This window comes from Nicotiana sylvestris, chromosome 11 (assembly GCF_000393655.2).
Source record: "Nicotiana sylvestris chromosome 11, ASM39365v2, whole genome shotgun sequence".
Classification (NCBI taxonomy): Eukaryota; Viridiplantae; Streptophyta; class Magnoliopsida; order Solanales; family Solanaceae; genus Nicotiana; species Nicotiana sylvestris.
The window spans coordinates 92,874,004-92,887,026 of record NC_091067.1 but is presented as its reverse complement, the minus strand read 5'-3'; the positions used below and the strand labels follow the sequence as shown (position 1 = coordinate 92,887,026).

Sequence of the window (13,023 nt, the reverse complement as noted above, 5' to 3'; positions counted from 1 at the left end):
GAGTAATCTCTCCAATAGTCGAGTCATTCTGAGAGTAGTCTCTTCGATAGTCGGGTCACATTGAGAGTAATCTCTCCGATAGTCAGACCACATTGAGAGTAATCTCTCCGATAGTCGGGTCATTTTGAGAGTAATCTCTACGATAGTCGAGCCACATTGAGAGTAATCTCTCCGATAGTCGGGCCATTGAGAGTAATCTCTTTGATATTTGGGCAAGGATGAGTACCTATCCCTAAGGCCGCCTTCTTCATGCGTGGATCATATTGTTGAACAAGAACATATCTTTCTTGATTGCCCTACAAAAAAAATGACAAAAGAAGAAAATAACAAGAAAAGAAGAAGAAATGACCTTCGCGTCAATGCTTCCGAGTCCGCAAAACTAGACTCAATATGGCTTGCAAATAATGAGAATTGATGCTAAACAAATACGACGCATGGGTTTATATAGATCTCAAAGGTGGCTGCTGAAACGTGAAAGTGTCGATGTGGGATGATTGTTGTAATCAAATCCTAGTTGGTCTCAATTAGTTAACGACGGTGGCCAAGTCCATGTTTGAATTGGATTCAATCTTCTTATTATGTTGCCAGCTATGTCTTTTCCTATATCCAATTAAAGAATGGGATGGAATTCTATAGGATAAGGCTATGGGGCACCCACAATATAAGGTTACTAGTATTAGTGTACGTGCGTTGCACGTGTGTATTGCGTCAATTATTATTAATCGTATATAAGAAGAAAAAATTATTGAAAATTAGCAATTGAAGTTAAAATAAATGCAATATATGTTTAAATAATACGAATTAATTTACTGTGACACAATAGTTAAGCTCAATATGTTTTGAAACATGCAAAAATGATGAGTTTAATTGGATTAGTTATATAGTATTTGTAATTACAAATAATTTATTATATCAAAAATAAATATCTTATGTTATTGTTTCACCTAACATCTCTTCATAAATGCTACATTCATAATGTTATTATATAACAAGATAATTAATTTTTTATTAATTAAAAAAGACAAGTAATGAATATAAGAAAATAATGAGAATTTTAATATTAGTTATAATTTTGGACAATCGATCTTTTTAACAGAACTAAGAGCGCACTCTTTCAGTTGATATAAAATAGAGTATAAAAACTTTATGCCAATTACAATCATGTAACAAATCAATTACTTTTTTACTTTTCTGGAAAATAAGGAAAATAATATTAAATTAATTTATTAAGATTCCAAAATAGATATTTTATATAGAGAATGAAGTTAAGCTACTTTTATAACAAGAGTTTAAAAGTTTAATAATGTGCCTTGCTCTTTACTTTCATCCCTTGTCCTTTTCTCGAGTTGATTTCACTCATTTTTTGTCGATGACAAATATTTTGTACTGGAGTTTTATACTTCTATAATAGTATAAATAAATAAATATTATTTCTGAAACTTTTAGTTTTAAATCATCTCAAATTTTGAATATTGAAGTGTATTTATATTTTTGTGGAATAAAGCTTTTATTTTCAATGAGTTCAAATAATTTTTTTTATATAAGATGAAATATTAATAAAATTTTAAGTATTAAACGTTAAAAGATCCTACATATTTGTTCAAATAATAATAAGCAAGTTGTAATTTTAGCTAAGAAAAACTTTGCTTTTTTTAAAGTGTTCAGATGAGAAAAGAATTTATAAAAAATAAAACTTAAGTGATTTTAAAATCATAATGTTAGGAATTCTTGCGTATAATTAAAATAGAAACAATTTACTAAGCTATATTTTATTTTTATTTTTGCGTATAATGTTAGGAATTCTTGTGTATTTTTTCATGATTTGTTCTGAGTAGAGTTTCACATTTTAACCTAAATTATATTCCATACATTTACTCTAAGTAAACATTTCTTTTTAGAAGAGTTTTTATTTGTCTATCGTGAAATTTATTTGCTGATTAATCCCTACAGCAATTGTTCATGCATTTGTGAGTCTATTATCTGGACATGTTTTATCAAATTAGGGTGTTTTCCTCTTTTCACATGTAAGTTTCAATTTATTTTTTACGGAAGCCACTTTAGAATTTTCATAATGTATGAAAATCAAGCTATTCAAAAATTAATTTAAAAACCTAAATATTAAGATTTTATATATAGTTCAAATAAGAAAAAGTTTAATACATAAAATTTTAGTTGATTTTAAAATTCTAAATATTAGAAAAATAACTTAAATTACTAATTTGTCTAATTAATGTGAACTTCCATTTTTAAAGGGTAAAAAGGTGAAAAATATTTTGCTAAGGGTTTTCATGCTTTTAATATAGTATATAGATGGATGTTGTTGAAGATAAAACTAAGAAAATTATCTGCTAACTTATTGGACTTTTGTCATCTACCATATAAATAAAGGAAGCGACCATTTTTAATAAACAAAAGCTTAGAATGGTTCTTTCATCCTAAATCACAACAGAATAGAGAGTGGATACATGGAAGCATGAATTGATTATTTTGAAATTCAAAAAAGCTGAAAAGAACTAATAACAAATAGCTTATATAAAACTGGTATTTAAGGAAAAAGTAAGATGCAAACAACTACTTAATACTAGCATTAAAGAGTTATTTATGTCAAATATATCTAAGATATTCGTGGAACGTGGCGGTGCTTATTTATAGTAGACCAAAGAACTTTTACTTAGCTCAATATATAAAATTACCATAACAAAAGCTAAAAGGAAGTTTCAACTATCATAACAATTAATAGGAGTAATTCTCAATTCAATCAAATCAGTCAATAAAAATAGAAAAAGAATAATACTTTTTGTTGCATTGACAGAGAAATCAAAAGACAACCCATTATTTAATCTTTATAGAGTCTTAGTTGCTCATATACATATGGACCAATGCAAAGGAAACAGATTCCTTGATCCTTGTCGTAAACTTGTGATAATCTAATCCTCCCTAAGAAAAGATTTATCTTACGACTTTAGAGTGATTCTCTTGGAGTAATTCTTTATTTTTGATACGTGGAGAATAAAATTACAACTTTAGCATCTTTTTGAATGAACACATACGTCCGGCTTCCGTATATGTGAGTGAAAACTAAAAAAAGAAAAAGAAAAAAGAAACAAACTAAAGTAATGGGAGGCGCAAGGATGTATCCGTCTCCATAAAGAATCTTTAGTAAGAGACGTGTTCCTATTTCTTTAGTAACAACTTAAATTAGATCATTCCTAGTCAAATAAGGTAGTTAAATTTTAATTAATTCTAGAGTCCTTAATATTATGACTTTCTATACTATAATGATTCAAATAAGGAAAGATTTAGTACAAGGAATATAATTGATTTCAAATCTTAAATATTACTGTAGTAAACTAGTAAAATTACAATTTATCCAATATAAAATTAGTTTTTAGAGGGTAAAAAAGGCGAACGATATTTCGCTAAGCACCTTCATGCTTTTAATATAATATAGATATATATTAAAAGAAGAACATGGATGTTCATACTCTTAAGTACTTGCTATGTTAGGAAATTATATTAGATAACACGATGCCAAATATTTTGATAAACGTGGAGTTAATTCATGTCTTGCACATTTGCAACTAATGTTTGCGCAGATTACTATAATTTCGAAAGAAAAAAATATCAAATTAATACTTCAAGTCTAGACTTTTAAAAATTTAAATACTCCGGCAAGTCTTGAAGTAGGGGGCATTTGTAGACAATTAAAATTTTATTGAATTTAAATCCATAATGAAATTTGGATTTAATCTTAATTAAATGTATTTTAGGCCAATAAATATTACGGGCTAATATGATTGAATTAATTATATAAGTCCAATACATATGGGTTAAATAAAGGAATTTTTACCTCTTATAGCAAAGGTTAATACCCTATTTATTTAAAATAAATACCATTTAAATAAATTATATTCTATAGATACCTTTTATGATTTATAGCAAAATTTCTAATTTTGGTTATCTCTTACACTTAAGCCACTAAAGATGCTATGTACCCTATTTTTCTCTCCATTCTTAGATTTTTCTCTCTCATAGTTACCGTTTTTCATACAACTTCTCAATACACGTTATCCTCTCTCTATTTTGATACAATCTATTTTCTTTCCAACTCCCTGTAAACATGCTCAAAAGCAGAGAATCTTCCTCACCCACACCGCTGCTTCCTCCTTCCTCAATCTCGACGTAAACCCTAATCTCCTCTAGATTTTACTTATTTGTTTCTATAATTACTTGATAAGTATTTAGTTTTTTGATTTTTGCTATTTTTGCTTATTCTAAACATCTCTACTCACCAAATTTTCTCTAATCAACAGTATCCAAGCCTATTCTCACAATGTCTGAAAATACACCCCGCAAGTTGATTACTAGAGGTATACCCACTAAAATTCTCACTTTCGATGGACCCTTTTTCTCCTCGCAAATCACTCAATGGGAATTGAATGCAAGTTTAGCCAAAAATATGGCATTGGAGAAGAGAACAAAATCTTGACATGACAATTTCAAAGAAATCCAAGTCGAGAAATCATTGAAGGAAACAAGACTTCCCATTGCAGAAAAGAGGAAAAAACACATTTCTGAAGCTTCATCTGTCAAGGGGAAGGAGGTTGAAGCAAGTAAAATCTCGGATACACTGGAAGAAAAGGAAATTATTGATGTATTCATCTGTATTTATATGTATATACCTGTTGAATTCTCTGTTCAAAAAAGATATTCAATGTATTTTTATAACTTATAGAAATCCATGATACAGATATGTATATGTATTCTGATGTATTCTTATAGTTGTATTTATAAGGATTTTCAAAGTTTCCATCACTATTTTATTCTAATTGCAATGTCTTTATTTGTTGTATGCGTATGTATTATATTAGTACGTATTTTCTATCACTGATATCTTACTCCAGTTTATTTTTCCAGTCTGTATTTAATTGTATTCATATGTATTCATGTCAATTGTGCTATGAAATATTTGTTGTATTCAGTTGTATTTATATGTATTTATTCTTGTTTAATGCAGGGAATTAAGCTGTTTGTGAAAAACAGCCTATATTTGCACCGCATATCAGTGTATATACTAACACTGACATAGTCTCCGAGCTAAAAGAAAATCTTACTCCAGAGCAGTATAAACCACTCGGTGATACTTGTTTTGGAAATTTCCTTCAAATGAAGTGTTGTGAAGTCCAACATCAACTTTTCAGATGCTCCATGACTCTCCAGTTAAAAGGAAGTCTTGACAATGTATTTGCAATACACGTCAATGGTACTTCATTATCTTTCACAATAAGAGAGTTTGCGATTGTGACTGGCCTCAAATGTGTTGGTAACCCTGCTGATTTTGAGTTCAATGAAAAGATTCCTAATCGGATTATTGAGACTTACTTTGGAGGTGAAAATCTTGTCAAAAAGAAAGATTTGATGGAGTGCTTTGCTAACAAGAATTGGGGTCACGACAACGATGGGGATGCCTTGAAGATAGCTGTGTTGTATTTCATACACACCTTCATTTTTTCATCCGAGAAGAACAACACAACTATCCCAAGGCTATATTTTGACTTGGTAGAGAGTAGGCGCTATTCTGAATATCCATGAGGTTTAAAAGCATTTGAAAGCCTGACAAAATCTATTAGTAAGAAGATGGATACTCAGAAGAAGTACTACGGGATAGCTGGGGTGCCCCTAGCTATGCAAGTGTGATTTTATGAGTGCTGTTCAAATATTGATCTCAAAATTGCACTTCGAATTGATAATATGGTCCCTAAAATACTCAATTGGAGAACCACCGGAAATCAGCCAAACTTTGGTTATTTGATCAACGACATGTTCAATGACAAGGAAAACATGATAATTTACAATTTGTATCGTGGCTAGTTTACATTTTATTAATCATTAATGTTGCATACATTTGCAGACAGTTATTGCTGCATACAACTGCATACAGCTGAATACAGTTGTTGCTGCCTTCATTATTACTGCTTCATACAGTTGCATATAACTTACTAATCATTACTGCTGCCTTCATTTGAATAAAAATTACAGTTTGATTCCAGATTTGCATACATACATTGTAGTAAGACTTTGATTGTATTTCGTTTTTTAGATTGTTTACAAGGACATCCATCCAACGAGTATAGAGCTTGCCGTTATTCAGATTCCTCCAGTAGGCGTTGTTGTTGAGAACATTCCTGCTCCTACTCATTCAGACAAGTCGACAGAGGATTCAGATGACTTTTCTCCTACACCTGATCTTCAGTGTAAGAAGAAACATGTTGCAAGTGTTGGTCCATCTTCATCACCGCCCCATAAAAAACGCAAGGAACAGATTATTCATCCATCAAATATAGAGAATCAATCCAAGATTCCTCCTGTTGGTGTATCTGAAATTGCACAAAATGTATTGCATCACAATCAGCTGGCAGATTCCAAAATTGATGAAGTATCTTCTTTGAGGAAAGACCTAAATTCATTCAAAGAATACATGAGTTTTTTATCCACACATTACACATTACAGTTTAGTGCTTAACATTTGTATATTTTTGCCACACTTTTCTAATTATTTCTGTCTTGCTAAGGTTGTGGGCGAGTTCAAGTCTCTGAGATCATTGATCAATGATAACTTTAAGATGCTTTCTGACCATCTTCAAGACAATCAGCAAAAAAGAAATCTTACACCAGAGAAAGAAAACCACAGGGAAACGTGATGATGGTATTGAAATGCCATATGATGCCAACTTGCAAGATATTTCAAAAGGTCACAGACAGACTGATACAGTTGTCGGGGATAATGTTGAGGTTTAACATTTTTAACATCTTTAGCATATGTTTATATCTCCTGCTTTCTCTTATTCGGATTAATCATATATAAAACAATTTTGTAACATTGTGAAATACAAGTATATATAGAATAATTCAGTATTTTTAATTATCTTAATCCTATATGCATTTGTATTTTCCTGACTTTATTTCTACATAATTATTGTGCTCTTCTCATGTTGTATCTACATGTATTCATATATATATTACAACATGATATTTGTATACATTTAAGCTGTATTTTACTGTATTCAGATGTATTTTAAATGGCATCATTATTCTTAAATAACTGCTGTATTTTACTGTATTCAGATGTATTTTAAAAGTTCTCAGTAATTGTAATTAACAGATGTATATCAGTACTATGTATTTAATTGCCTCATTAGTATTGAATAACAACATGTAATTAAATGTATTCAGATGTATTTTAACATTACTATGTAGTTGTAAATTAAAGATGTATTTAACTGAATTTGTATGATGTATTTAATGGCCTTATTATTTTTGAATATCTGCTGTATTTAACTATATTCAGCTGTATTTTAATGTATTCAGATGTATTATTCTTGAATGTGTGATGTCTTTAACTGAGTTTTCACTTATCATATTCAGTTTCTGTATTGTATTTATATGTGTTTAACTGTATTCATACAGTCAGTTACTACACTAACAATGATGCATACATCTAACAGAATACAATAGTTAATACTCTTTGTGTGGAGTCAAGAGTGGAGGGAAATACTACATCAGAGGTGTCGTGCAACATACTACCTATAGGCCAAGAGGGTGTATCCACAAATTACTATGTATCTCAATTTGAGCTGGACGATAAGTTTCTTCCCAATCAAATTCCAGAAACTAGAATTGTGATACACAATAGTGCAAAAAAAGTTGAATCAACCCCAGTACCATCTCATAGGAATCGACGACCAAGTAGATGATATTCTTCGCCTTACGAGTCTAACTTCGACTCCGCATGTTAGTGTTTTATAAACTAATGATTTATTTCCCTATGGTTTTTATCATTAAAAGTCTCTATTCATGAATTCAATGAACAACAGGTACCTCAGTAAAGTTGACCCCTATTTTTGAAAAAAGACACCCCTTTGAGGATGATTCAATAACTGGGCCACATCCTACATTAATCATTTAGGAATCCGACAAATGGGTTCGTGATGGTCTTCTCGCTAGACATGAACAGAAGTGCGTTTTTCCCCCGTATGTCTATTACGTATTTATATTTTTAAAAATGGATATAATATTTTTTTATATCATACTTGTAGAAGTAATTTGGAATACCATTACAAGAAGAACAAGTCAACACTTCATATACCATTGGATTTTGGAGTTGATCAAGTCAATTCAAAAAATTGGTTTTACCTTCTATCGTTTGACGGTAAACTATGGGATGACAATGTAAGTTTTACCCCTTCCAACTCCACTATAATTTATTTCTTTAGTATTGGTTTGTCTAATTATATAATTCACAAATTGAGCTCACACAAATTTGTCTTTCATTACTTTTATGTATTCAATTGTACTCAGATGTATCTTTTACATATGCTGTATTTAGTTGTATTCAAATTTATTTTAACATTACTCAGTAGTTGTCAATAACAAATGTATTTAACTGAATCTGTATGATGTATTTAATGGCATCATTATTGTTAAATAACTGTTGTATTTTACTGTATTCAGATGTATTTAAAAGATCTCAGTAATTGTAACCAATAGATGTATATCAGTACTATGTATTTAATTGCCTCATTAGTCTTGAATAACAACATGTAATTAAATGTATTTAGATGTATTTTAAAATTATTCTGTAGTTGTAAATAACATATGTATTTAACCGAATCTGTATGATGTATTTAATGGCCTCTTTATTTTTGAATAACTGATGTATTTAACTGTATTCAGATGTATTTTAATGTATTATTCTTGAATCTAGAACTGAGTTTTCACTTATCATATTCAGTTTCTTTTTTTTTTAATTTGATTCATTGCACTAACACTATGTAATTAAATTTGTGTATATCATATTAACGTCATATTCTACTATCTGAGAAAGAAGGGAAAGTACAACCAAACAAGCAACTTCAAGTATACAACTGTTGATTGTATATTCAAGACAAGAATCGCAGAAATCTTCGACAGGTATACTGATACAGATAGTAATGCAAATGTAGCCAAAGAAGAGGATGTGGGATGTGAGTACATAAGGGGCTATAGATTGCTAGCTAATGTACCTTGGCATACCGTTGACAATGTCTTAATACCAGTCAACTTGAAGGATAAACTACACTAGATATTGGCAGTTGTCTCATTCAAGGAGAGATGTATCAAAGTGTAGGACTCGTATAGATCTGCAGGTCATGATGCCTATGTAACTTCTGAGATAGATAAGCTAGCTAGGCTTGTACCTCTATATCTATCAATCAGAGGCTTTTACAGAGATAGTCAAGGCATAGATTGGTCTACTTACTTAGCATATACTGACAAGTCACATACTGATCCCTTTGAAGTTGTTTTCATATCAAATTTGCCTCAACAAAAAGCTGGGAGCATGTATGTATTCAATCATCATTCTTGTATCATTTTAAAACTCTAATTGTATGAATTATTTTTAATTGTTTCAATCAACATTTTTAGGGATTGTAGGGTGCATGTTGCGGCATACGCAGAGTTTCTGAGCACTCTTAATGAGATTCCACAAACAACATTTGATTCTAATCTACTCCGTCAAAGATATGGTGCTCTCCTCTGGGACTATGCTATGCGGAAGATAGACGCTGATGCCATAAGTGAGAATGAAGCACCCTCCAAGATTGCTAGGCAAATCACCGAGTTAGATTCAAAGTTACAGATAGTGTTAGAGTAGCTCTAGGTGAATGTAGTTTTGGAATATTGTTTTAGGTGAATACTGTTTTTTAGAATATCTTTTTGACAGAAGATGGTATTCAGTTAGAAAAACCAATGTTTTAATCACTTTATCAACAGTGTTCATGTATGACAATTGCAACTTTTCAATCTATGTTTCATTGTTTTGTTCATAAGTATTCATGCTTAATCTACAGTTTCTACTTCTATGTATCTTACAGGATGTATTCATATGTATTAAACAGGGCGTATAAATGTGTATTAATATCCAGTCACTTGGCTTATCAAAGTCATTGAAAGTCAGCAACTGTATGCTTCAAGTTTATCAAAGTCAACTGTAAATGTTGCTGTAAATGTACCTTGGCAACTATAAATGTTGCTAATACATTGAAATATCAAAGTCAATAACTGTATGCTTCAGGTTTTTACGTATGTACTCAACTTGATGTATTTATTTTACTTACCCAGGTTATATGTATTTATTAAAATTGTTATATTATAGCTGAGTATATAGTTGTATTCTGATGTATTTTGATTAGTTATGTATATACAACACAGGCACTGTCTATAATAAATTGTCTAAGTATATGCTGACAAGGTTGTATTCGAATGTATTCAGCACAATATTACAACTAAATGTATCCAGAATATATTCACGAAAGGTATTTCAAAATTTATTACTTCACAATGTCATTAGAAGTAATGACAAATCGTTGGAGCACTAATACATGTCAGAGTGTTAACTAAATCCTAAGTGGAGCATTTCTACATGTTCGCTTGTTATGTCCTCCCTGCCTACATATGCTACATGAATGTTGATTTTTCGGCTGCAGCAATTCACTGAAAGGTTTATCGCGCTTCTTCTTTGGCCTTCCAGGAGGTCTTTTCCATTTGGGTAGTAATACAACTTCCTCTGCAACATGTGCTGGTATATTCCAATTATTTCTGTCCAGTAACGGGATCTCAGGCACATCGTATGTCATTACAACAAAATTTAGTTTGTAATAGTTAGAGCAATAATTTTCTGGCATTAAAAACTTGCTCTTCAATACATCCCAAGCATGTGGGCATGGTAATTCATCAACTTTGAACCTCCCACAAACGCATTTTCTCTCTAATAGGCAGATGGTGTAGTGCCTCCCTCCACCGTTAACCGTATGTAAGTATTCAGTCGATGGTACCACCTACATTTAAACATAGACATATAAGTTTTGAGCACATACAAATGAATTTCTTTATGTATAATGCTGAATTATTCAGTTAAATATAGCTGAAATGTTTGAATACAAAAGAATACATCATATATGTAGACCGATAGTCTATAAACTATAATTATGTTTTAGCTTATGAATACAATGACATACATCAAACATCTGCTTAACTTAAGGCAGCTGAAAAGAAAATACATCTAAATACATTTAAATTCATGTTGTTATTCAAGACTAATGAGTTTATTAGGTACATAGTACTGATATACATCTGTTGGTTACAATTACTGAGAACTTTTAAAATACATCTAAATACAGTAAAATACAACAGTTATTTAAGAATAATGATGCCATTTAAAATAAAATTATAAGGCTATTGCATGACAATATAACTGAATACGTCTATCTAAAAAATTCTGTATAAGTTATTTCAGAAAACAATTAAGCTATCTAAAGAAATAGCTTAATATATGATACAATGACATTAAAATGAAACTTACAATCATGCGTGTAGACATTGCCTCATTCAAAGTCATCATCTCCTGGAATTTTTTTCCAAGCGTTGTGTATGCCTATGTAGCTTCTTTGCGGTTACTGCAATTCCAACGTCCAAACATCTTCCTAACTTCTTCGAGGAAGTCGTATATTGGCAATTCCCTTGCTGACACTAGTGTGGCATTGATTATCTCAGCAATATTTGACGTCATGGTCCATCCACTGTTAACAGGTGCATACAACCTAGCCCACTTTTCATATACAACTAACTCTAAGTATTATTTTACCCTAATATCTACCTTCTCCATCTTCTCTATCAGACTGTCAAATTCAGCTTGTGTGTATGCTTTCGCCATTGAGAAGTATATCTCGCTCAACTTTGCATGGCTCTTTTTTAATTTTTTATATACGTTGTTCCATAGATGCTATATACAGGCAAAATGCGGTACATCTGGATACACTCTCGATACAGATTTAATGATACTCTCAATTCTATCTGAAACGGTGCACATGTTTTCCCTGTCATCGTATGCTATCTTGAATTGCTTAAAGAACCACGTCCAAGCAGCATTGTTCTCTGAATCAATAACACCATATGCTAGTGGCAATATATGACCTGTAAAGACAATTGAATAATTATTTTTAAAACATGTATTCCAATCTTTAAAATATTAACAAAATTTATTATAATTCACGTACTCACCTGCACCATCCAACGTGCTTGTCGAGACAAATTTTCCGGTGTAGTAAGATTTTAGGTGACTTCCATCCACAACCACAATGGGTCTACAATGATCAAACCCCTTTATAAAGGCATACAAAGATATATACACATACATGAAATCATTTTTGGGCGATTTTACCATTCTGATGTGCGAACCTGGATATGTCATATCCATTGTATATAAGTATCCTGGTATTTTTTTGTATGAATCAGCTGGTTCACCTCTCAAAAAATTCATTGTCTTTTCTTTAGCCCGCCACGCCAACATGTAGCATCTACACCTAAATCTGATTTCACATTATCAATAATACCCTTTGGGGTGTATTTCTTCTTATGATTAGTAAGCTTAGGCCTAATCATACCACCTATAAGGCTGCTACTTGCCTGTCGTTGCTCATACACATTGTCCTTAAGCGGACATGTATGGTTATCGATGAACTCTCTCACTTTGAATAGTTCTGATTTGTTAATGCTCGAAGCCTTAAACCTCCATTCACAATCTTCTGACATACATAATAATGCATAGCTGCAAAGAATTTATCATTATACATATGATTAGCATAAATGTTTACCAAAAAATGCACTCATATACACATGAATACATTCTGATATCTATATATATAAATTATGATACAATTGAATACAATTATAGTTATATGCATTTAAATGCAATAAATACAACTAAATGCAATTATAGTTATATGCATACAATTAAATACAAACAGTAAACAAAATAGAAAATAATTAGAGCCACTGTAATGTAATTGTACCCGTAAAATTCATATGAATACATATATTTAAAGACCATAAACAAACAAATGTTAAACACATCAGTGAAGATCAAGTGAAAATCTACAAATACACATAAATACATCAACGTATAACTTACAACTCTAACCAATA

General features: G+C 31.0%; 1 protein-coding gene across 1 annotated transcript; it reads right to left on the bottom strand.

The window, feature by feature from the left end:
* Positions 1-9,983: 9,983 nt before the first annotated feature.
* LOC104219954 (uncharacterized) lies at positions 9,984-11,752 on the bottom strand. The gene is made up of 3 exons (XM_009770724.2): positions 11,696-11,752; positions 10,493-10,877; positions 9,984-10,072 (listed from the first exon to the last, which is right to left on the bottom strand). Exons 1-3 carry the CDS (start codon positions 11,750-11,752, stop codon positions 9,984-9,986), a joined length of 531 nt encoding a protein of 176 aa, XP_009769026.2.
* Positions 11,753-13,023: the final 1,271 nt, after the last annotated feature.

Bases quoted from the DNA above. Each gene is read 5' to 3' on its own strand.
- LOC104219954 (XM_009770724.2), bottom strand. From the start codon at position 11,752: ATGGCGAAAGCATACACACAAGCTGAATTTGACAGTCTGATAGAGAAG. The intron at 10,878-11,695 runs GTAGATATTAGG...GTTTAAATGTAG, and splicing joins TGATAGAGAAGATGGAGAAG to GTGGTACCATCGACTGAATA. The intron at 10,073-10,492 runs GTAGGCAGGGAG...TCAATGTATTAG, and splicing joins TCAACATTCATGTAGCATAT to CAACATTTATAGTTGCCAAG.